Source organism: Orycteropus afer, unplaced genomic scaffold (assembly GCF_000298275.1).
Source record: "Orycteropus afer afer isolate SDZICR_OR568_19922 unplaced genomic scaffold, OryAfe1.0 scaffold00008, whole genome shotgun sequence".
NCBI classification, from domain to species: domain Eukaryota; kingdom Metazoa; phylum Chordata; class Mammalia; order Tubulidentata; family Orycteropodidae; genus Orycteropus; species Orycteropus afer.
Genome location: NW_006921595.1, coordinates 15,320,372 through 15,346,589, shown reverse-complemented (window position 1 = coordinate 15,346,589; position 26,218 = coordinate 15,320,372). Strand labels below are relative to the sequence as shown.

The window sequence follows — 26,218 nt, the reverse complement described above, 5'->3', positions numbered from 1 at the left end:
ACCTTCCTTCCGAGGAGTGGCTGGTGGGTTTGAACCGCCAGCCTTCTGGTGAGCAGTCAAGTGCCTTAGGCACTATGCTACCAGAGCTCCTAGCCAACATAAAAATAAAATAAAATAGATTTTCTTGACCTAACTACACACTGCTCTCCTCTGTAATCCCCTCTCCGCAGTATGATATAAAATATGAAAGGGCTTTACAAATCGAGCAAAGACAAATATAAGGATTAATTATACATCTGTGCTGCCTCCATGAAATGAGGAAGCATTAATCCTGTCTTAATTCTCACCTGTGTCTGGCTCTGGCACTTTCTCTGGGCTTTCTCCTCATTTCTCATTTCAAGGAAAGATTAACAAACAGCAATAGAAATAATGATATTTAATATGATTTAGGAGATATCCAGAAATAATTGCACTTGTATCTCCTGCAACTTAACACCCTTCATTTTCTTTTGATGAATTTATTTAATCTCTAAATTTTCCTTCTCTGGAGCTAAAACCAGTTGTCAATAAACTCATTGGCAACTCGATGTGTGTCAGAGTAAAACTGTGCTCCATAGGGTTTCCAATGATTGATTTTTGGGAAGTAGATCACCAGGCCTTTCTTTTGACGTGCCTTTGGGTAGACTTGAACCTCTACCCTTTCATTTGGAAGCCTGACTCATTAACTGCACTACCCAGGTACTCCTAGTGCTCCTAAAATAAAGCAACTTTCCAGTTCTTATCACCTCACCTTTCATTTTACCAATGTATTTTTACAGATTTATTTTCCCTGTTCTCCCTTCAGATGTTCTAACTCTTGCTGACTTGGGTCAAAGGAGCCCTTTCCCTCACCAGCCTGGTTTTAGTGATTGTTTCAGTTCAAACATTTGAATAGTATTTCAACATTATAGCAATAGTGTTCCTAGAGGATCTATGCTAGATGCTGCAGGGGGTTAAACAGATAAACAAGGGAGAAAGATAGAGTCACTGACAGTGCCTGCCTTCAAAAGGCTTTATTTCTAATATGGAAAAATGAGAATACTATACAAATTACTGTAATACAAAGTAGAATGGGACAGGTAAATGGAGATATGGTAACAAGTATTAGGTGAGGATTTCCTCCCCTGAGCCTCTCATGGTGGTAACTTGTTTGCTTGCTTTTGCCTGTTCCTGTGCACCTCTGTTTTTCCTCTCTAAACATTACAAAACTAATTTTTCCTGAAAATCCATCTGTTTCTACTGTATGTCCCCTTGAAGCTCTTGAACCCTTGCTTGCACCCCTTTAAGATTCTTTAGGTTTTTTGTTTTTATTTTACCAAAACCAGCAGTGATAAGAAAACGTGACTGTTGTTTCATTTCTGCTGTGAATAGTCTTTATCTTATGAATTGGTGTTTCTGCCTGTAATCTGCACATAGCTCTTCATTTGGCATATAACCCTTTTCTGTCCCCATTCTTGTTTATGTTGTATATCTAATGATCTAAATAGTAGTTCCTTTTATATTTGTCCATTACCCACTTGTTTTTATGTTTTGATATCTTTGAACACTGTATGAAAAGTTACATGGTTTTCTCAGTTTCACCCTGTTTTTCTTTTTCTCCTTTCACAATCAAAAGTTGACTTCAACCAACAATAAAATTCTTTCAGTGCTTGGCCACATTCTAAAAAAAAACTATGATAAAATCTTCCTGATTCATGGGAAATAATGTTATTGTCATGTGGTTATTTCCAACAGTGTTATCTGTATTAGGGGTATCTGAGACAAAAGCTTCCATCTCTCTCTTGGTTGAGTACCAAATTGACATTCCCCACACCCCTTTTTTTCTTCCTAACAACCCATATTTCGTTCAGGCTCCTCCTAGCATCCATATCCATTCAGATAAATCTTGATTAGTTAAGCTAACACGGGAGGCCTCATTTCCCTTGACAAATGCAAGGTTGAAACATGGACATGAGATGACATCTGACCAATCAGATTTAAAGGGAAGTATTCTGGAGGGCTCTGGGAAGTTTTCCCACTTAAAAATGGAGATGTTCCCTTTTCTTGACTCTGGAGGTTTTCGCTTACATGAAATGCTAGGAACCTCTGGGTGCCATTTAGCAACCATAATGGGAGAATCACTGACCCACTGGGGACCATATACAAAGAGAAATGAACATAGTTTCATCCTCAAGTCATTGAATTAATGAACCTCGCATCTTCACTACATTCAGACTTCCTGTGTGAGGTTACAAATAATCACTAATAGGTGGATTTTCTGTTAACAGGAGCTGACTGATCAAACCTGTGGGAGAATGAGACACAATGTCAAAATTAACATATTTTCTATTTCGACTTTGGTTACCCAATGCAATATGTTGCTTGATTTTTGACTTCTGCTTCCATAGGGGTATTGATTGTGGATCCAAGTAAAATGAAATCCTTAATAATTTCAATCTTTTTTCTGTTTATCATGATATTGCTTATTTTTTTGGTCCAGTTGTGAGGAATTTTGTTTTCTGTACGTTGAGGTGCAATTCATACTGAAGGTTGTAGTTTTTTATCTTAATCAGTAAATGCTTCAAGTTTTCTTCATTTTCAGCAAACGTGGTTGTGACTGCATATGGCAGGCCATCAATGAGTCTTCCTTCAATTCTGATGCCCTGTTCTTCATATAGCCCAGCTTCTCAGATTATTTGTTAAACACACTGATTGAATAAATATGGTGAAAGGATACAACCCTGCTACACATCTCTCCTGATTTTAAACCATGCAGTATTCCCTTTCTCTTTTCAAACAACTGCCTTTTGGTCTATGCATAAGTTCCACATGAGTTCAATTAAGTATTCTGGAACTCCCATTCTTCTCGATGTCACCCATAATTTGTTATGATCCTCACAGTCAAATGCCTTTGCATAGTCAATAAAGACCAGGGAAACATCTTTCTGGAATTCCCTGCATTCAGCCAAGATCCATTTGGTATCAGCATTGATAGCCCTCCTTCCACATGCTCTTCTGCATCTGGATTGAACTTCTGTTGTTATATACTGCTGCAACCATTTTTGAATTATGCGCAACAAAAATTTACTTGCATATGATATTGTTTGATTATTTCCACATTCTGTAGGATCACCTTTCTTTGTTCTTTGGAAAGGGCACAAATGGATCTCTTCCAGTCAGTTGGCCACGCAGCTGTCTTCCAAATTTCTTGGCATAGGTGAGTGAGCACTTCCAGTGCCGCATCCATTTGTAGAAACAACTCAGTTGGTATTCCTTTAATATCTGGAGCCTTGTTTTCACCAGTGTCTTCAGTGCAGCAAGAACTTTCTTCAGTACCAATGGTTCTTGATTATGTGCTATCTCCTGAAATGGCTGAACATCAGCCAATTCTTTTTGATACAGTGACTGTGTATTCCTTCCATCTTCTTTTGATGCTTACTGTGTCATTCATTATTTTGCCCATAGAATCCTTCAGTATTGCAACTTACAGCTTGCATTTTTTCTTCAGTTCTTTCAGCTTGAGAAATGTTGACCATGTTCTTCCCTTTTGGTTTCTAACTCCAGGTCTTTGCACATTTCATTTAATTCTTCATCTTTTCAAGCTATGCTTTGAAATCTTCTGTTTAGAAATTTTACTTCATCATTTCTTTCATTCACTTTAGCTACTCAAAATAAAAAGACAAGTTTCAGAGTTTCTTCTGACATCTATTTTGGTCTTTTCTTTCTTTCCTGTCTTTTAATGATCTCTGCTTTCTTCACATATGATATCCCCGATGTCATCCCACAACTTAACTGGTCTTCTGTCACTAGTGTTCAGTGCATCAAATTTATTCTTGAAATGGTCTCTCAATTCAGGTGGAATATACTCAAAGTTGTATTTTGGGTCTTGTGGATTTAATTTTCTTCAGCTTCAACTTGAACTTGTATATGAACAATTGATGGTCTGTTCCACACTCAGTCCCTGGTCTTGTCTTGACTGATGATATTGAAGTCTCCATCATCTCTTTCTGCAGATATAATCTATTTGATTCCTGTATATTCCATCTGGCGAGGTCCACATGTATAGTTGCCATTCATGTTGTTGAAAAAGCTATTACCAATGAAAAGTTGCTTTATCTTGCAAAGTTCTGTCAGGGCATCTCCAGTGTTGTTTCTATCATCAAGGCTGTATTTTCCAACTCCTCATGCTTCTTTGTTTTCAAGTTTTGCATTCCAATCACCAGTAATAATCAGTATATCTTGATTGCATGTTTGGTCAATTTCAGACCGGTCTTCCTTATACCAAACCAACCAACCAAACTCACTGCCGTCGTCGAGTCGGATCTGCCTCATAGCGACACCTCCTTGGGTTTCTGAGGCAGTATCACTATGGAAGTAGATTGCCTAATCTCCTTCTGAGGAGTGGCTAGTGGGTTTGAACTGCCAGCCTTTGTTAGCAGTCAAATGCCTTAGGCACTATGCAACCAGAGCTCCCAGTCTTCCTTATGTTGTTGTTGTTGTTATGTGCTGTCGAGTCGGACTGACTCATAGCAACCCCTCCTCGGGTTTCCAAGGCAGTATCACTACGGAAGTAGGATTGCCCAACCTTCCTTCCGAGGAGTGGCTGGTGGGTTTGAACCGCCAGCCTTTGTTAGCAGTCAAATGCCTTAGGCACTATGCAACCAGAGCTCCCAGTCTTCCTTATGTTGTTGTTGTTGTTATGTGCCGTCGAGTTGGCCCCGACTCATAGCAACCCCTCCTCGGGTTTCCAAGGCAGTATCACTACGGAAGTAGGATTGCCCAACCTTCCTTCCGAGGAGTGGCTGGTGGGTTTGAACCAGCAGTCTTCTGGTTAGGACTCAAATGCCTTAGGCACTACGCCACCAGAGTTGACCAAGTCAAAATGGCCAGTACTAATCCATTTCAGCGCACTAATGCTTTGGAGCTCTGGTAGCATAGTGCCTAAGGCACTTGACTGCTAACCAGAAGGCTGGCGGTTCAAACCCACCAGCCACTCCTCGGAAGGAAGGTTGGGCAATCCTACTTCTGTAGTGATACCACTTCGGAAACCCAAGGAGGGGTCGCTATGAATCGGGCCGACTCGATGGCATACAACAATGCTTAGCATATGGATTTTCAAGCACTCTGTTTCATTTAACTTCCAATTTTCCTTAATTCACACTTCATACACTCCTTGTGCTGATCACTAATGGATGTTTGCAGTTGTTTCTTCTCTTTGAGTTGTGCTGTATCAGTAAATGAAGGTCCCAAAAGCTTTACTCTATCCAGTCATTAAGGTGGGCTGTACTTTAAGCAGCCAGCTCTCCTTTGCCAGTGGTATTTTGGGTGCCTTCCAACCAGAGGGACTCATCTGCACTTGTATCACTGTTCCACTATTATTTATAAGATTTTCACTGACCATTTTTTTCAGAAGTAGATTATCTGGTCCACCTTCCTAGTCTTAGTCTGAAAGCTCTGATTAAACATGTCCACCATTGGTGACCCTGCTGGTATTTGAAATACTGGTGACACAGTACAACATCATAGGAACACTCAACCCACTACAGTACAACCAACAGGAGGAGTGACGGTCGGACTCCTAGATCTTGGATTTATGGCCCTGCCTTCTTCCACACGTAGAATAGTTGAATTGCAGGGTTGTCTCATTTCAGCAAAGAGGATAAAGGCCCTCAACTGAGATGAATCCCTGCTCCACCATGTCCTTGTTAGCCACTTTGTGACTTGGTTCCCTTGCCCATAAAATAAAAGACCGGACAGACAGGGCCCTGCCTTTCTAAAGGTTACATGACATAATCAAGGTAAATAATTTAGCACAGAGCTCCGCACAAGGCAGCAATGCTTAAACCGTAGCAGTTAATCAATACGGGCAGCTATTGAGCTCCCTAGAAAGGCCACGAAGATAGCCAGCTGGCGGAGAAACGTCCGGACGCTGGGGCAAAGATAGGGCGGCCACCGAGGGCCTCTAACTGGACCAGGACACGCCCCTTCCCGTCCCTGTTTCGTTTCCCCGAGCCCAAAGGCCATTCTTCTTGGCCAAAGGCCTCGCCTGGTCTGGGCGTTGGCCCCCGTACATTTAACTCCTCCCCAAGCGGGCCCAGGGACGCCGTTCCCTGGGAAACAAGACGCGCTGCTGCTCCCAGGTCAGTTTCGCGGCCTCTGAGGCTCGCCCTACGCGCTAACCAGCAGCAGATAAGTAGCAGCAGGTGGGAGACAAGGGGCTGCGCTCGCCGCTGCAGAGTGTGAGCCTCTCGGGGCACGTGCTGAGGGGTCTTTTCCACCCAGTGCTGGTGCCACGGTGCCCCAGAGGAGCTGACCCGCTCCGCGCCCCCTCGTCTCCTTCGGTGTGCCCAGTGGCAGCGCCAGTGGCAGCCCGAGAAGCTCGAGGCTTCTGGGAAGTCCTCATCCTTCTCGTGACCCCGGCGGTCAGCCTGGAGGTGGCCGGCATGATGGAGTTCCAGGAGGAAGAAGAGGAGGAGGAAGAAGAGACCAGGAGAGCGCTGAGTTTCATCCAGGACGCGCGAGTGCGCTTCCTTGGCGGCCGTCTGGAGCAGATGCTGAGACTCCCGGAGGAGAAATGGAGCCAATATCTGCAGAGCCAGGACAACCGGCGGGACCTGGAGGAGTTTCTGGAGAGCGCCAGCCCCGCCTGCCCTTTGTTCTGCACCACTGCGGCGGGGCGGCTCGCGGCCTCCCGGGAGGTAAGGGGCGACCGGCAGGGGGACTCGGCCACACTGCTCACCCAACAAAACGCAAACTCCAATCGTGCTTCCCTTGGTTCCCTCAAAGCGCACACTTGGAAGGTTAAAAACAAATAAACTTACCTTCGCTAAAGTCCCAGCCCTGAAATCCGCAGAGCTCCCCGCCTGGCCCACTTTGCGTCAGCGACTATGGGTTGGGTGTGTGAAAAGCCTTTTGTTATCTGGCCAAGAATCCCCGTTGCTTCTACTCAACTGGGATAAGGCAAGAAGAGCAACACTTCCTTCAACGCCCTCGGTGTTAAAGTATGGTGTTTCTGTACTTTGCCTTCAGCAGCTCTTGGGTATGTGTAAATGAGATCTCCTTTTTAGTTGAGCCACTCTGGAGTCATTTGCTTAAAACCATAGTGTTTGGCAGAATCTAAATAACTCGTCATGTATTCAGTCAGAGTGCCTTCACCCAAACAACAAAGAAGAAATAAACCAAAAAACCCCAAACCCGTTGTTGTGAGTTCAATTGTGAGTGATAGTCCTATCAGACAGAGTAGAACTGTCCCACAGGGTTTCTAAGACTGCAGTTTTTGGAAGCAGACTGCCATTATCGTTCTTCCATGGAGTGGCTGGTAGGTTCAAACCACTGACCTTTTGGTTAGCAGCTCAGCACTTAATCACCAGGGCTCCAAAGAAAAGGAGTTCTTATGACAAAAATGTATGTGGGGCAATCTAAACACATATGATGTTTACCAAGCAGTTACCCAAACCCACTGGCATGAGGTCATTTCCAATTCATTGCAACCCTATAGGACAGAGTAGAACTGTCCCATAGGGTTTCTAAGGTCGTAAATCTTTATGGAAGCTGACTACCCATAGAGTGGCTGTTGGGTTCTAGTAAGTTCAAACCTGAGCGTTTTACCCGTTGCACAACCAAGCCTCCCTACCATTCAGTTAGGGTGAACAAGTCTTTCCTTCCTTCTCGTCCCCACCCTTCATTTTCTGTTTTTTTTTTTTTTTTTGGTCCACTTGAAAGTTGACATACCCTCTACAAATAGAAACATTTCTTTTAGCGTTTTTCAAGTGTAGAGAGTTTGGAACAGGATTTACAACCTTTAGTTGCTCAGTGTTATAGTGTAAAGTGGTATTATCATTAGATGTGGTTATTGTAATAGTTCAGGAATAGTATCCTAGGAAAAGAAAGGGAATAACCAAGTTTACACCAAAAAGGTCCCAAAACCCATTGATGGTGGAGTTGATTCCGATTCATAGTGACCCAAACAAACATCCCCTTTAAGTTGGAGAAGTTGGTTGGTTGGTTCCTTCATTTTTTAATAATAGAACTTAGGGTTTCATGAGCTTTGAAATGTTTTGCTATGGTTCTAATTGTAACTTTTTTTTTTTTTTCCCAAAGTTTGTCAGTAGACTGGAGATAGAGTAGTTAACTCTAGTATTACCTAAGTTGAATAGTCATTATATCGTCTAAAGAAATGATTCAGTACTTATGGAAATATTAAAATACCTTTGTTAAGCATTTCTGTCATTTGCCTTGAAGATAGAAATACAAACCAACCTCTTTTCTCTGTCTTTACCTCAGGTTGGCTTATTTCTAAACAAGGAGGGTATAAAAGATAATAACCTTTGCTAAGTTTGAAACATTCTGCATGCTCCTTTATGTGTTACTTATGAGATTTTATGGTATATAATGATCTGGTGTAACTGACATGCCGGTTAAAGGTGACATTTTCACACCAATAATAATGTGAAATTAACATAAAAGAACAAAGAAAACTGTCTACACTTTGTGGAATAGAGGAGAAAAGTGTAACAGCCTTATTTGTAAAGTTAGGTAAGATGCCAAGTTTTGTTTCTTCTGCTATCAGTCCAGCAAAAATTGGACACAGTAAATTCTACTTCTTAACACGGGAACTGCTACATAGTCAACTTGAAAAACTAATTATCTTGTTCTTGTTTCAGATTCCAAGAAATGCAAAACAAAAACTTGTTTATATTGCCAAGCAGGTTACTGAAAACACTGGAGTAAATGAACACACTCAAACTTTTCTATTTGGAGAGTTATCGGCAGCACCTCTTGGACATGTAACTGCTTTCCTAGATGAGGTACTAACTAGTCTATCTTTAATCTCTTCTTTATGACTCTTGGATTTATTGGAGAACTAAGCTAGTAATCTCTTTAGTCAGGTGGATGGAGTGATGGCTATTGACCAGATTCCATTTTGGAATAGCCCTCAAATTTTATTAAACATTAGACTCACCTTTCCTGAAATGAATTGATAACTTGCTGACACCAGCATTCAGTAGTTGGTAATTAGGGAGATAATTTGTCTTTCTTTTCTTTTTCTCCCTCCTTCCTTCCTTCAAATGATGGAAGTAAATAAAAAGCAGCTTGAATTGAATAGGCACTTGTACTTAACTGTAGGTTTTAAACTTGTAAGATCAGAGTAGTGACAAACTTACACTTTAGAAACAGGTATTAGTCTTTCAGATTCTTGTTAGTTTCTAATGTCACTCATGTGTCAACATGGGAAAAGATAATGGGAAGAGGGTGATAGGAATGATTGCCTTTAAAACTCCTCTTTTTCTCCCCTTAAATCAAACAAGTGTTCTCTAAACCAATGTTACTTTGACTTTAATGTGCATGAGAACCATCTGGGGCTTTTGTTAAAGGCACATTGATTTGGTAAACCTGGGTTGAGGCCCAAGATTCTGTCTTTCCAATAAGCTCTGTGATGATGTTGATGCTGCTTGTTCACTGACCAGCTGTGTAAGGTACTAAATGCTCTAGTTCAATGGAATCTGGTCAATATCCCTCAAACTTTATTGAACATTAGACTCACCTGGGGGACCTTTCTCGCATACCATTTAAATCAGAACATCTGGGGGTGGGAGCCAGGCATCAATAATTGTTAAAGATCCCCAAGTGATTCTGAAGTGCAGCAAAGTTTGGGAATGACTCAGATAATCTGTGTACATGGTCTCTGCGAACATTCTAAATGCAAAATAGGACATCAGTAAAAGGCAATATTTAAGGCAGGAATAATTACCAATGTTTATTACTGACGATTTACCGATCCTTCCCCCAACCAACCTCTTCTATTTTGCGTGAGTCTCTTTGCCATCTTCTTAAGGAATTTTCTTGCTGCCTTTGGGCTAGCCAAAGATGTCTCCTCCCAACTTTCTTACCGTATCTAGGTTTCTCTTCTCTCCCCTCCCACACTGAATGCAGTTGGCATTAGCTGATTTCTGCAAGATATTAGGAGAATTTTCTATCTTCAATATTTGGAAAGTTTGGGGTTTATATATATATATATATATATTATTGTGAAAATTTATGTAGCAAAACATATACCACTTCAACAATTTCTGTGTGTGCAATTTACTGACATTGATTACATTCTCCAAATTATGCACCCATTCTCCCTATCCCTTTCCAAATCATTCCACCAACCTTAGCAGTAACTCAATGAGCAAAAACTCACCTTTTCACACTCCTTCCCACCCCTCATAACCACTGATAAACTTTGCTTTTTATATATTTGCTTGTTTCATGTGAGATCATAAAATAACTTCTTTTTGTAACTTATTTTGCTAAGCATGATTTTCTCAAGGTTCATCCGTATAGTGTACAGAATTTCATTTCTTTATATGGCTCAATTGTATTCCACTGTGCATCTGTACCACATTTTGTTTATCCATTTGTTGAGAGACCCTTTGTTTCCACCTTTTGGCTATTGTGAAAAGAGCTACTATGAACAGTGATGTACAGGATTCTGTTTCTTGCCTTCATTTATTCTGAGTATATACCTAGGATTGAGATTGCTGGGTCATATAGCAGTTAGGATGGTTCAACTTTTGAAATCCCACCATACTGTTTTCCACAGTGCCTGAACCATTTTACATTCCTACCAGCAATGGATGGGCATTCCATTTTATTGAATGACCTCACCAACACACCTGTTGTTGTCTGCCTTTTTTTTTTTTTTTTAATCATTTCCATTCTAGCAGAGGTGAGGTGGTATTTCATTATAGTTTTGATTTGCATCTTTCTAATGGCTCATGACTCAGAAGGAAGATTGGGCAATCTACTTCCCTAGTGATATCGCCTCGGAAACCCAAGGAGGAGTCCCTACTGGTCGGGTCGACTCGATGGCACATAACAACAGCAATGGCTGATGAGAAGCTCTGGTGGTGTAGTGCCTAAGGCATTTGACTGCTAACCAGAAGGCTGGCAGTTCAAACCCACCAGCTACTCCTCGGAAGGCAGGTTGGGCAATGTACTTACATAGTGATACTGCCTCGGAAACCCAAGGAGGGGGTCGCTATGAGTTGGATTCGAAGTGAAGGCAATGGTTTAATGCCTCATGATGTTGATCATCTTTTCATGTGCTTGTTAACCATTTGAATATCCTTTTTAGTGCAATTCAGTAAAATTGTCCAATTCAGTGACATTTTCTTTGGTTTTGCCTACTTTTTTTTTTTTATTGCATTGTTTATCTTTTTGATAAGTTGTAGGAACAGTTTTTGGTATGTAGCAGATGCTCAAGAAATTTTTATTGAATTAAGTTAGATAAAAGGAATTCACATAAAAAGTGAATGACTTTTGGTCATTATTAGAATCCAGATGGTCCTCAAGTGGACCTTGGAAAGGCAATACTAGCTCTACTGATTGTGCCTGTGAACAGAAGATATGAAACTTTCAGTATCCTCTGATCTCTCTGAATTTATCTCAGTACCAGGATCTGCATATCACAGAAAGAGGTTTAAATGAAAGAGTGTAAATTGTCAATGAGTACCTCTCTAGAAGGCACAAAACATCTAGACGCTTAAGAGTTTAGTGATTTGGAAGATTCTGATTTAATTATGCTTGAAAATTTGCATTTGGAAAAAGAAAATGAGGACATCACACTTATAAGCAATGTCACTTGGGTTTTCACATGGGTAAGACTTAAATTTGATATGAATGATGCCCTCGGGCATGGTGATAGATTTTTAGGTTGAGTTTCTAAACTCTTGGTTCTAAAGGTTGTCTTTGCTTAGTATTTGAGACAGCTCACATTATTGGCTGAAAAACAGCCGTTTATGATGATGTACTAGGGACTCCCAGACTACTTTCTCCAGCCTAAATCTCTCTCCCAATCTAAAACTTGGAGATTCACCTTCCTTCTTGACATTTCCACTTGATATGTGATAGATATCTCAAACCCAACATGTCCAAAATTAAACTATATTTCTCCCTCCCCAACCTGCTTTACCTGCAGTTGTCCCAGATTAGTGGATATGAACTCCATCCGTTCAGTTTTTCAGGCTAGAAACATCCTAAGAAAGATTCCTTTCTTTGTCTCACACCATGTATCCAATCTGTGAAGAAATTACACAAGTTCTACCTTCAAAATATATCTAGAATCAGTTCCCTTCTCATCTCACTGCTACTATCCTGGTCCAGTTTACCATCATCTCCCACCAGAGTTACTGCATTAGCCTCTTGATGGGTCTCCTTGCTGCTCTTGTTCCCTTCTAGAGCCTATTCTCAACACAGGAGTGAGAGTGATCCTTATTGAAACATTAGTCAGAACATGTCACGTCTCTGCTCAGATCTTGCATTGGTTACCTTCACTCAGAATAAAGACCAAGGGCTTGCTGTGGTTTAGACTTAGCTTTGTTACTCACTCTGGAATCCAGTATCAACCTTCCGAGGAAACTTATTAGAAATACAGGCTCAGGCACTACCCAGATCAACTGAATCAGGCTTATTAGATGATTCACATATTTATTAAAGGATGAAAAGCACTAAACTCTATGAGTTGGCCTCTGTAAACTGATCTCCTGCTACTACTCTCACCTGTTAACTCATGGTCTCCTTGCTGTTCTTGAATAAGCCAGGCACATTCTTGCCTGGGGCTTTGCCCATGCTGGTTCCCTGCAAGAACACTTTTCTCCAGATATCTACTCAGCTGAACCCTTCATGCCTTTCAAGCCTTTTGCTCAAAGATCTCTTTTCAGTGAAGCCTTTCTCCAGGAGGGTAGGGATCTTTGCAGGCTGGGAAGAAGGGTGAGGCAAGTGAGGCATTCACACCAGGAGCAAAATTTGAAGGGTGGGAGGGAAAAAAAAAAAAACCCTCCATAATCAAGATAAATAATATAGTAATGAAATATTTTTAAAGCATAAAAATTAATATAAAAAAATAAAAAGTTTAACTAAAAATAGTAACAGTGCTATGCCAAATGATATTGTAGCCTGAGGCAAAAGGAAAAATCAATAATGCTGATCCTGTCTTTATAAAAAATTCTTATATTTTGCTCATTATGAATTTTTATGTATTGGTTTTGATTTTAGAGGGAAATAGTGTGTTAAAATATGACTTCTTTTGATTACTGAGTTTTTGGAGCCTTCTTAAATTTTACTCTCAAGACCAGTGCCTTACTTGCCTTACCTTTGCCCCATTCTGTTTGCTTGTTGATGTGTTCCAAACACCTAACACATAGCCTGACATCTAGTAGAAAACCCAAAAAGCCACTGCCATAAGTTGGTTCTGACTCCATACTGACCCCCATTGGTTTTCCAAGGCTGTAAATCTTTATGGAAGTAGATTGGTTCATCTTCCTCTCACAAAGCAGCTGCTGGGTTTGGACCACCTGCCTTCTGCGTAGCAGCCACATGCCTTACCTACTACTGCACCACCAGAGCTCCTTGATACCTAGTAGGAACTCAGTAAATATTTATTAAATGAATGAAAGTTAAATAAAGGCCAGTGATTTCTTGCTCTTATTAAAGACAAAAAACTGAAGCCATAAGGTGTTTCTTTAGAGAAAAACATTTTGGTGTATGATTCAAGTTGATCTCTGCTACTTCTGTTTAAAGTTTAGACAATGCTTTGTGAAAAGAACACTTGGGCAAATGTGTGCTAATGTGCCTGGTTCTCCTTTGTTCATTTAATCAACATTTATTGCACATCTACTGGGGTGCCAGTTACTGGGGACCTGGAGAAAAGTAAGACAGTTTCTGCTCTCAGAAAAAATGCGGGGAGTGAGTCCCTGGATGGTGCAACTGTTAAGTGCTTAACTACTAACCAAAAGGTGAGTGATTCAAATCCACCTAGAGGTTCCTGGAGTGTCAGGGAAGGAAAGGAATCTTAAAAAGGGCACACATAGTGCTCTTAAGAACCTACGTCATTGCCGTCGAGTTGATCCTGACTCATAGTGACCCCTGCTTGGGTTTCCGAGACGGTATCTCTATGGAAGTAGATTGCCCAATCTTCCTTCCGAGGAGTGGCTGGTTTAACCACCAGTCTTCTGATTAGCAGTCAAATGCCTTAGACACTACACTACCAGAGCTGTTAATAATTTCTAGTGCTGCTTTTAACTTTCAGATCATCTGTATTTGAATGCTAAATTATTTGACCCTTCTTATAGGGCTGCTGTGAGTCAGAATTGACTTGATGGCAGTGGATTTTGGTCTTGTGTTCAAGGACAAATAGGAGATAGCGAGGTGTAGAAGATGGAGGAAGGGTGTTCTGAGCAGAGGGAGCAGGATGGACAAACCAAACCAAAAATAAATAAATAAATAAACAGGCTCACTGCCATCTAGTCAATTTCCAACTCATAGCAACCTCCATTGGGTTTCCAAGGCTGTAACTCCTTACTGAGGCAGATTGCATCATCTTCCTTGGAATGGCTGGTGGGTTCAAACCACCAACCTTCTGTTTAGCAGCCAAATCCCTTAACCATTACACCACCAGAGCTCCTTGGACAAAGGCACAGAGGAGAGGAAATGCAGGTCACATTTTTTTATTATTATTATTGTGATTTGGGTGAAGATTTACAGAGCAAATTCTCTTTCCATACAGCAGTTCACATATACTTTGTCTAATGACATTGACCACAGTTTACCACAACGCAACAGCTCCCCTCCCACTTCTTCCCCATAGTTACCTCTTCACTGTGTCCATCCCTCCATACACTCCTGCCCCCTGAGCTGTTGCCCTGTGCATAAGCAGCCCTTCTTTCTCCCATAATTGTTCTCTCCAAGGAGAGCATCTACGTGAGGTAGATGTTCAACTCAAATGCCTGTATTTTGTTTGGCTGGAAACCACAGGTATGGGTTCAATTCCAGACTTGAAGGGCAGCTAGGGGCCATAGTCTCAGTGGTTCCACCAGGCTCTATCGGACCAGCAAACCTGGTTCCCACCTTTTTTTTTTTTCTTCCCTCCAAATGATTTGAGTTTTGTTCCACATTGTTCTTCCTCTCCATCAAGGATCTCCTACATAGATCCCCTTCCAAGTGGATGACAGTGGTAGCCGGGCACCACCTAGTTCTTCTGGTCTCATAGTCATATAGGCTGCAGATTGGATGGTGTATCTACCAGTCGCTAGGACTAATTGTTTTCATGAATTTTGGTTTTCTTCATTCTTCTTTGCTCTGGATGAGGAGAGACCAATCATTGCCTCTAGATGACAGTTTGCTAGCTTTTAAGATCCCAGTCGCTACTTGCCAAAGTAGGAGATGGAACAGTGTGTTGTATAGTATGTTATGCCAATTGAGCTTGATATCCCCTGTGACTGTGGTCCCAAGCCCACAGGTTCAACTACTCGATCCATCTGGGTAGCTGGCTATGACCAAGCAGTGACCACAACCTTGCCTCTTGTCAGCTCTACTATACACCTGGGAATTTTGATCATTCACATAAACTTATAGGACCATTGTCTGCCAATCCTATATATGTTCTTGGATACACTCCCCATTTCATGTTGTTGTTGTTGTTGTTTGCCGTCGAGTCGGCCCCGTAGACATACCTAATTGTTTAGCCTGTCTACCCATCTATCCATGTTTGCCTTCACTGACAACGAAGTACTGTATGTACAAAAGGGTTCATATTTGTTGTTTGTACCTCTCATGTACCTCTCTATGTCTTTCTCATCCTCAGTGCTGCCATATTGGTCTCTCACATTTGGTACATTGCCCTTCTTTTCACCCAAATCCATACTTATCTCTATCTATCTAACAGCATTCCTTCCCCTCCCCTCCCCTCCCACCCCTGGTAAACAACAAAGAAAATTTCCTTCTATAGATAAACCTTACCTTAACTTTTACAATAACGGACTAATACAATATTTGCCCTTTTATGATTGACTTATTTCACTCAGTATAATGTCTTCCAAGTTCATCCATGTTATGTGGTGTTTTGCAGATTTCTACGTTCTTTAGCGTTGCATAGTACTCCATTGTGTGTATATACCATAGTTTGGTTATCCATTCCTCAGTTGATGGACACCTAGGTTGTTTCCATCTTTTGGCTATTGTAAATAGTGCTGAGATGAACATGGGTGTGCATATATCTATTCTTATCATGGCTCTCACTTCTTTAGGGTATATAGCTGGTCACATTTTTAAAGGGAGAAATTTAGTGTAACTTAATTTGGGAATGAGGTCATGGTGAGAAATAAGTTTGGAGAGACATGTTAGAAAATAAATATCCATGGAACTTTCCATTTGGATAGTTGCTAGTAAAGCCAGTTGTCAAATTCAAATCTGTGTATTTACTGGAAGACATTAGTGGTACATGTGCTATAAAAGTTATCAGGGATGGCTTAATTTGGTAGTTTTGAAGGTAAGTGCAACATTATTGGCCTTTATGACTTGCATTCCAGGCTAATCAGCATTTACTTTCCCCAGGGATTTATATGTTAAAAAGAAAAAAAATACTGAATGCAAGAATTAGTAAACTGGTGACTCAACTGGATAGTAGAGGAGGGGCCATACTGTTGAGGTAATAGATTAGAAATTATTGAGTATTATGGCTGTTAAGTGGAATACAATGAGGAAGAATTTGAAAGGAGGGTGGAAGTCATTTGTGACTTTTCTTTTTCTTTATTTTTCTCATTTAAATGACATGTTACACTTTTCATCAATATTCAGTCTTGTATAGTCTTTGAAGTTTGACTCAGATATACACTGATTAACAGTGATTGATGATTTGGGAACTCCCAAACTTCCCTCTGCACCCCAGGCTTTCTCCTAAATTCCAAGAGTGGGCATCCATCTGTTCTCCTGATATCTCACTCAATATGTAACAGGCATCTCAAACCTAATTAGTCCAAAAATGAACTCTCAATCTACCCCTGAACATCATTATGTGTCCCCATCCATTATTATTTGTAGCTATTTTGTATTATATAATTATACTTAGCAAAGTATATAAACAACATGTGGTTATTTTGGTACTTGTTACATTGGCCTTAATAATGGCAAATCTTTACCAAGCCAAAATGGAAATTATTTTGTTGTTCTGAGTGTCTGAGCCCTGTCTTTGGAGATTCCAATTTAAGAGGCATGGGAGGGGCCTAGATCCCTGTATTTTGAAAGTGTTTCTTAGGTAGTAGTCGCATCACTATCTCTGAAATTTCCATGGATATTTAAGAACCATTGTAAAGACAAACCGCCCAGTTTAAAAAAAGTATAAAATGAAGAACAGAAGTAGAGATATACAGCGAAAGCATGGTAGCTCTTTTATCTCTCATTGCTTAGCTCCTTGGTAAGCATGTCTAAATTCTTCTGGTTCACAGCCAACATTTGGGGTTTTTCTTACCAATCTCAAAACCTAAACAAAAAATTCCCAACTGAGAGGAACACATCAAACCCCAAATTGATTGAATTATTTTGAATATTGTTTTTCTGTATGTGTTTTGGGTGAAAGTTTACAGAGCAAATTGGTTTTCCATTCAGCAATCCGTACACATTGTTTTGTGTCACTTACTGAAATACCCACACTGTGACAGCATTCTACCCACTTCCTCCCTGTGCCCACCCCTTCCCTTTGTTTTTCCTTCCCATCCCCTCTCACCTTCCTAACTCCATCCTTGAGCAAAGCTGTCCTCTTGATCTCATATGCTTGATTGCTCTAATGAGTGCATGCCCTCCTGGTATTATTGTTCTCTTTATAGTCTTGTCTATCATTTGGCTGACAGGTGCATTATAGGGATTAAGTTCAGTTTCTAGCTTGAAGGCTGTCCAAGGACCAGAGTCTCTGTGGTTCCACCAGTCTTCACCAAAGCAGTAAGCCAGGCTTTTTTTGTTGTCATTGTTCCACATTTCTGCCCACCCTGAGACCTGTATTGTGATCCCATTCAGAGGCGTCAGCAGTGGTAGCTGGGGACCATCTAGTTCTTCTCATCTCAGGGTCATGGAGGCTGGGGTTCACGTGGTCCGTTAGTCCTATGGACTAATTGTTTCCTTGTATCTTTAATTTTCTTCATTCTTCTTTACTCCAGACAGGGAGAGACCAATAGTTGCACTTTAGATGGCCCCTCACAAGCTTTTAAGACCCCAGTTGCTACTAACCAAAGTAGGATATAGAATATTGTCTTTGGGAACTATATTATGCCATTTGACCTTAGTGTCACATGAGACTATGATCCTGAGCCTTCATATCCAGTGACATATTCCTTCAGGGTATTTGATTATGACTAAGAAGTTTTTGTAACTTTGGACCCTGTTTGCTGTACTTCATTCATGGATGTATTTGCAGCAGCTATCAATACGTAGGTACTCCTCTGTCAAACCTATATATATATATATTCATGGGTGTAGTCCCATTTGCCTTCCCACGCCTATTCAAATTGAGTGCCTATCCACTCCTAAATTATTATTACTATCATTGCAGGACTGTGTATGTAATAGTATTCACCTTTGTTGGCTTTAACTCTTGTGCTCCTCCCTGTGTCTTCCACTGCCCGGATCATTTTATGTTGACCTCTCTCTCATTAAATGTTGCCTTTCCCTTCACCCAAGTCAGTAGATGTCTATACTGTAGTTGATTTTCCCTCCCTTCCCCTGCCATCCCTGGGAACCATTAAAGAAGGATTCTTCCTGTGTGTAAATATTTTCTTAACTTTTTACAGTAGTCTCATACAATAATTGTCCCTTTTTGTTTGACTAATTTCACTCAGTGTGATATCCTCTAGGTTCATCCATGTTAATCAGGTGTTTTGAAGATTCATCATTATTCTTTAATGTTGCATAGTATTCAATTATGTGTTTGTACCATAGTTCATCCATTCATCCATTAATAGGCACTTGGGTCATTTCCATCTTTTTGCTATTTGGAATAATGCTCCAGTGCACATGGGTGTGCATATATCTGTTCATGTCATGGCTCTTATTTCTCTAGGACATAAACTTACCAGTGGGATTCCTGGATCATATGGTATTTCTATTTCCAACATCTTAAAGAAGTGTCATACTACTTTCCAAAGTGGTTGTACCATTTTACAATCATACTAGCAATATATTAGTGTTCTATTCTCTCCACAAGGAGCTCTAGTAGCATAGTGCCTAAGACACTTGACTGCTAACTAGAAGGCTGGCAGTTCAAACCCACCAGCCACTCCTCGGAAGGAAGGTTGGGCAATCTACTTCCTTAGTGATACTGCCTCGGAAACCCAAGGAGAGGTTGTTATGAGTCGGGGCCAACTCAAAGGCACATAACAACAACAACCACATTCTCTCCATACCCTAGCCAGCATTTGTTGTTTTCTGTTTGTTTTTGAGCTTTGCTAATGCAAGGGTGAGAGGATACCTCATGGTTGTTTTGATTTGAATCTCTCTAATGGCTAATGATCATGAGCATTTCTTCATGTATTTGTTGGCCACCTGAATATCTTCTTTGGCAAAGTGTCCATTTTAAAATTGGTTTGTTTTCTTGTTTAGGTGTTGAAGTTATCTATAAATTATAGTTATTTCTCCCTTGTCCAATATATATTGCCGATTTCTTTTCCCCCCAGTGTATAAGTTCTCTTTTCACTCTTTTGGTGAAGTCTTTTGACACACATAAATATTTAATTTCTATGAGATCCCAGTCATCTAGTTTTTCTTCAGCTGGTTGTGAATTTTTAGTTATGTTTGATAATATATTTATGTCATGTATTGTTGTTTCTGTTATGTGCCGTCAAGTCGGACTCGACTCATAGCGACCCCTCCTTGGGTTGCCGAGGCGGTATCACTATGGAAGTAGATTGCCCCACCTTCCTTCCGAGGAGTGGCTGGTGGGTTTGAACTGCCAGGCTTCTGGTTAGCAGTCAAGTGCCTTAGGCACTATGTTGCCAGAGCTCCCATGGTATGTATTAGAGGCCCTAAATGTGCTCCTAATTTTTCTTTGATTTTTAGGGTTTAGGTTTTACATTTAGCCTTTGATCTATCTTGAGTTAGTTTGTGTATATGGTGAGAGAGATGGATCCTGTCTCATTTTTCTGCAAGTGGATATCCAGTATTGCCAGTACTATTTGTTAAACAGACTCTCTCTTCCTCATTTGCTGGCTTTTGGCCCTTTGTCAAAGATCAGTTGCTCATAAGTAAATGGATTTACTTATGGGTTCTCAGTTCTGTTCTATTGGTCTATGTGTCTGTCACTGTACCAAGACCAGGCTGTTTTGACTACTCTGACTGTATAGCAGGTTTTGAGATCAGGGAGTGTGAAGCCTTCTACTTTGTTCTTCTTTAGTAGTGTTTTTCTTCTCTGGGATCTTTCCTTTCCATATAAAATTGGTGATTAATTTTCCCAACTTTTTAAAGAAAGATGATGGAATCTCAATCAGGATTGCATTATATCTGTAGATTGCTTTAGGTAGTATTGTCATTTTTATGATGTTCAGTCTTCCTATCCATGAGCAGGGTCTATTCTTTCATTTATGTAGGTCTCTTTTGGTTTCTTATAGTAGTGTTTTATAGTTTTCTATGTATTAGTCTTTTGTGTCTGTGGTTAGATTTATTCTTAAGTACTACATATTTTGTGTGGCTATTAACAATAGTATTGTTATTCTGCTTTCCTTTTCAGAATTATCTTTGTTAGTGTGGAGGAATCATACTGATTTTTGTATGTTGATCTTGTACCCTGCCACTTCACTGAAGCCTTCCATTAGTTTCAGTAGTTTTCTTTTTGAGTCTGGATTTTTTGTATGGATTTTCTATAGGATCATATCATCTGCAATTAGAGATCATTTACATCTTCTTTGCCAATTTGGATGCCTTTTATTTCCCTTTCTTGCTTTACTGCTCTGGCTGGGACTTCCAATACAGTATTGAGTAGGAGTGTTGATAAAGGACATCCTTGTCTTGTTCCTGTTTGAAAAGGGAACATTCTCCATCTCTCTCCATTGAGAATAGTATTATGTTGGTTTTACACGTTGTTGTTATGTGCTGTTGAGTCACACCCGACTCCTAGCGACCCCTCCTTGGGTTTCTGAGGCAGTATCACTTCGGAAGTAGATAATTGCCCAACCTTCTGAGGAGGGACTGGTGGGTTTGAACCACCAGCCTTCTGGTTAGCAGTCAAGTGCCTTAGCCCTTAATTATGTCAAAGAATTTTTCTTCTATTCCTGTTTTGCTGAGTGTTTTCATCAACAAAAGGTGTTGGATTTTGTCTTTTGTATTATTTATGTGGTGGATTATGTTGATTGATTTTCCTAATGTTGAGCAATCCTTGCATACCTGGTATGAATCCCACTTAATCACGATATATTATTTTTTTGATATGTTGTTGGAGTCTATTGGCTACAATTTTGTTGAAATTTTTGTGTCAATGTTCATGAGGGATATTGTTCTGTAATTTTCCTTTTTATTGACGACTTTGCCCGGTTTTGGTGTCTGGATTATGCTTGCTTCATAGAATGTGTTTGATAGTATCCTGTCCTTTTCTATGTTCTGGAATAGTTTGAATAGTATTGATGTCACCTTTTCTCTGAATGTTTGGTAGAATTTTCCAGTGAAGCTATCTAGGCCAGGACTTCTTTTTCAGGGTGCAGGGAAGTTTTTTTTTTTTTTTTTTTTAAATACCTTGTTCCATTTCTTCTTTTGTGATTGGTCTGTTCGAATTTTCTGCCTCAGATTGTGTTACTTTGGGTAGGTAATATGTTTGTTGGAGTACAGTGCTTTCTGGTAGACTGCTATTATCCTTTAGATTTTAGTAGGTTCTGTTGTGCGTTGCCTATTTAATTTCATATCCAGTTATTTGCATCTTCTCCTCCTTTTCCTTTGTTAAATTTTCCAGTGGTTTGTTAATTTTATTAATCCTTTCAAAGAACCAACTTCTAGTCTTGTTGATCCTTTCTATTTTTCTGTTTCATTTATTTCTGCTCGAATTGTTATTTCCTTTCTTCTAGTGACTGTATCCTATTTTATTTATTTTTTTGTTGTTCTTTTTCCAGTAGTTGGAAATGTTGGGTGAAGAGGTTAATTTTGCTGCTTTTGTGATGTGTGCCTTTATTACTATAAATTATCCATGAAGCACTGCGCTTGCTGTGTCCCCAAGATTTCCATATGTTGTGTTTCCATTCTCAGTTGATTCAAGAAATTTTTAATTCCTTTCATCATAGAGTAGTTTTTAAGCAGGGTGTTACTCAGTTTCCATATATTTGATCTGTTTTCCTTGATCTTCCTGTTGTGATTTCTGTATGGTCTGAGAAGGTGCTTTGTAGCATTTCATTGTTTTTAAATTTACTGAGGCTTGCTTTGTGGCCTCACATATGATCTATTCTGGAGACAGTGCCATGTGTACTGAGAAAGAATTTAAATTGTGCTGTTGTTGGGTAGAGTGTTCTGTATATATCTGTGAGGTCTAGATGGTTTATTGTGTTGTTTAGATCATGTGTATCTTTTCTAAGTTTATTTCCTGTTCTGTCCTCCATTGAAAGTGGTGTGTTAAAGTCTCCTACTATTGTGGCTTTGTGTTTCTCCTTTCAATTCTTTTAATGTTTGGCTTGTGTACTTTGGGGCTCTTTCACCAGCTGTATAAATATTTATTATGGCTATGTCCTTTTGCTTGATTAACACTTTAATCATTATATAATGTCCTTCCCTGTCTCTTATTCTGGTTTTTGCCTTAAAGTCTATTTTATCAGAAACTGCTGTTTCCACTTCTGTTCTTTGTTTGTTGCCATTTGCTTGATATGTTTTTTCATCCTTTGATTATTTTTTTTGTTTGTCTTGTGTCTGAAGTGTGTCTCTTGTAGAAAGCATATAGATGGGTCATGTTTTTTGTAATCTATTCTGCTACTCTCTGTCTCTTGACTGGTGCATTTAATCCATTCACATTCAGTGTAATTATTGATAGGTATGAATTTACTGCTGCCATTTTGCTGTTTGTATGTGTGTGTATATGGTGTTGATGGTTTCTTTGTCCCATGTATTTTTCTGTGCTGAACTCATTTATGGATTTTCTTATTTCCTTCATTTGCTATCATGTTTACTGAGGCTTTATGATTTTTTTTTTTTTTGGTGAAGGTTTATTAATTTTCTTTGATGTTACACTGTAATTTATTATTATCTTCCCGAGTTTAAAATAGTCTGTTCTGCCTTGAAACAGTCTTCACTTCCTTTCCATTTGGAGGTTCTGTAACTACATCATTTATTCCTTCTTTTTGCTTTGTAGTTGTAATGATTGACCAATTGCTTCTCTGGTCCCCTATTTTCCACCATGTATGTTTATTTTATTTTTTAATACTTCTATATCTGAGTTGATTTCCACGGGGTGGTTCTGTGTGTCTTAATTTCCAGCTGATTTCTGCTGTTGCTGTTTCTCTGTGTGGAGAACGTCCTTTAGCATTTCTTGTAAGGTTGCTCTGGTTTTTCAAATTCTCTTCATTCTGATAGAATACTAATTGAGATGTTTCAAAAAATAGATGCAGCACTGGAGACATTCATTTGTTTATGCCAGAAAATTTGGGACACATCTCCCTGGCCAACCAACTGGAAGAGAGAACCATATTTATGCCCATTCCAAAGAAAAGTGATCCAACAGAATGCAGAAATTACTGACCAATATCATTAAGATTAAACACAAGTAAAATTCTGCTAAAGATCATTCAAAAATGGTTGCAGCAGTATACTGACAGAGAACTTCCAGAAATTCAAGGTGGAATCAGAAGAGAACATAGAATGAGGGATGTCATTGCTGATATTAGATAGATCTTGGCTGAAAGCAAAGAATACTGGAGAGGTGATTACTTGTGTTTCATTGACTATGCAAAACGTTCCACTGTGTGCATAGTAACAGGTTATGGATAACATTGTGAAGAATGAGAGTTCCAGAACACTTAACTGTGCACATGAGGAACCTGCACGTAAACCAAGAGGCTGTGGCATTCAAGCAGAATATGGGGATATACTGCATGCTTTAAAATCAGGGAAAGTGTTCATCAGGGTTTTATCCTTTCACCGTACTTATTCAGTCTATATGTTGAGCTAATAATCCAAGAAGCTGGACTATTTGTAGAAGAATATAGCATCAGGATTGGAGGAAGACACATTAATCACCTGTAGTATACAGATGACACAGCCTTCCTTGCTGCAAGTGACGATGACTTGAAGCATTTGCTGATGAAGATCAAAGACTACAGCCTTCATTATGGATTGCACCTCAATGTAAAGAAGACATAAATCCTCACAACTGGACCAATAAGCAACATCATGTTAAATGGAGAAAAATTTGAAGTTGCCAGGGATATCATTTTATTTGACACTACAATCAATGCACACAGAAGCACCAGTCAAGAAATCAGGCAATGTATTGCACTGGGTAAATTTTCTGCAGAAGACCTCTTCAGAGTGTTAAAGAGGTCAGATGACATTTTTGAAGACTAAGGTGTACCTGACCCAAGCCATGGTGTTTTCAGTAATTTTATATGCATTTGAAACCTGAATAATTGAATAAGGAAGATGGAAGAAGAATTGATGCCTTTGAATTATGATGTTGGTGAAGAATACTTAATGTACCAAGAACTGCCAAGAGAATGAGCAAATCTGTCTTGGAAGAAGTACAGCTAGAATACTCCTTAGAAGCAAGAATGGCCAGAGTTTGTCTCACATACTTTGGTTACATTGTCAGAAGAGACCAGTCTCTGGAGAAGGATATCATGATTATTAAAATAGAGGGTCAGTGAAAAAGGAGAAGACCCTCAATGAGATGGATTGACAGAGTGGCCACAATGATTGACTCAAGCATAGCAAAGATTTTGAAGATGGTGCAGGAACAGGGCTGTGTTTCTTTCTGTCATGCATGGGGTCACTATTAGAGCATACTTGACAGCACTTAAGAGCAGCAGCAGCACCTTGGGAGACAGATCTGACAACCTGCTTCTCTAAAGATTGCGGTCTAGAAAGCCCTGTGGAACAGTTCTTCTCTGCAACACATGGGGTCACCAAGGGTCAGAATTGACTTGATGGCAGTAGGTTTGGGTTTTTTAGTTTTAATTTCATTTAGAAAACAATTTTTCAGTGGATCACTACATGGTTGGCCCAACAAGTCTAAATTTTTTAGTCTGGTTTCACAAACTCTTCATTGACTGCCCTTGCCTTTCTTTCTAGCCCATATTGTTGTTTTTCCTCTTGCGGGTGCTGGCACTACCAGGCATGCCAAACCACTGATGGTGGTGTTGGTGGTTTTAGGTGCCATTGAGTTGGCTGCAACTAATAACGACTCTATGTACAACAGAATGAAACATTGCTCGGTCGTGCACTATCCTCACAATCCTTGCTCTACCTGAGCCCATTGTTGCAGCTGCTGTGTCAATCCATCTCATTGAGGGTCTTCTGCTTTTTTCACTGACCCTCCACTTTACCAAGCATAATATCCTTCTCCAGGGAATGATTTCTTCTGACCACATGACCAAAGTAGGTGACATGAAATCTAGCCATTCCTCACTTCCAAGGAGCATGCTGGCTACACTTCTTCCAGGACATATTTGTTAGTTCTCTTGGCAATCCATGGTACTTTGAGTATTTTTTTTGCCTGCACCACAATGCAAAAGCATCAACTCTTCATCAGTCTTCCTTATTCATTGTTCAGCTTTCATATGCATATGAGGCTATTGAAAATACCATACCTTGGGTTAGGTACACCTTACTTAGTCTTCAAAGAGATATCTTTGCTTTTCAGCACTTTAAAGACATCTTTTGTAACAGATTGTTGTTGTTATGTGCCCTCGAGTTGGACCTGACTCATAGTGACCCCTCCTTGGGTTTCCGAGGCAGTATCACTACGGAAGTAGATTGCCTCATCTTCCTTCCGAGGAGTGGCTGGTAGATTTGAACTGCCAGCCTTCTGGTTAGCAGTCAAGTGCCTTAGGCACTATGCTACCAGAGCTCCCTTGTAACAGATTAGCCCAGTGCAACTGATGTCTTGACTGCTGCTTTCATTGGTGTCAATTATGGATCCAAGTAATGAAATCTTTGACAACTTTACTCTTTTCTCCATTTATCATAATGCTACTTATTGGTCTAGTTGTGAGGATTTTTGTGCCATACTTCCCAAGTGCCCCATGATATTACATATCATTGTTCAGTTTTCTGGAATGCCTGCCTTGTTCTAACCTTTCATCCCAAAGATTCAAACCAAGTAACCCCTTCTTAGGAAAGTCTATCTAATACCTCTCCCTCCTAGAGGCAGTTATTTCTTCTGTTTTCACGTGACATCATGAACATACCTCTACTTAGGATCATAGTTTCTGGGTCTTTACCTACTGAGATCTTTGATGGCATGAGCTATTTCTTAGTCATCTCTATTCCT

At 40.0% G+C, this 26,218-nt stretch overlaps 1 protein-coding gene across 1 annotated transcript in view; it reads left to right on the top strand.

Moving 5' to 3' along the window:
* The first annotated feature begins 5,422 nt into the window (after positions 1-5,422).
* The window catches only part of DNAH11 (dynein axonemal heavy chain 11), a 455,361-nt gene continuing 434,565 nt past the window's right edge, over positions 5,423-26,218 (top strand). The window contains 4 exon segments of the mRNA XM_007946592.1: positions 5,423-5,447; positions 5,849-6,161; positions 6,263-6,656; positions 8,622-8,765. Coding sequence (XP_007944783.1) covers positions 5,423-5,447; positions 5,849-6,161; positions 6,263-6,656; positions 8,622-8,765 — 876 coding nt within the window.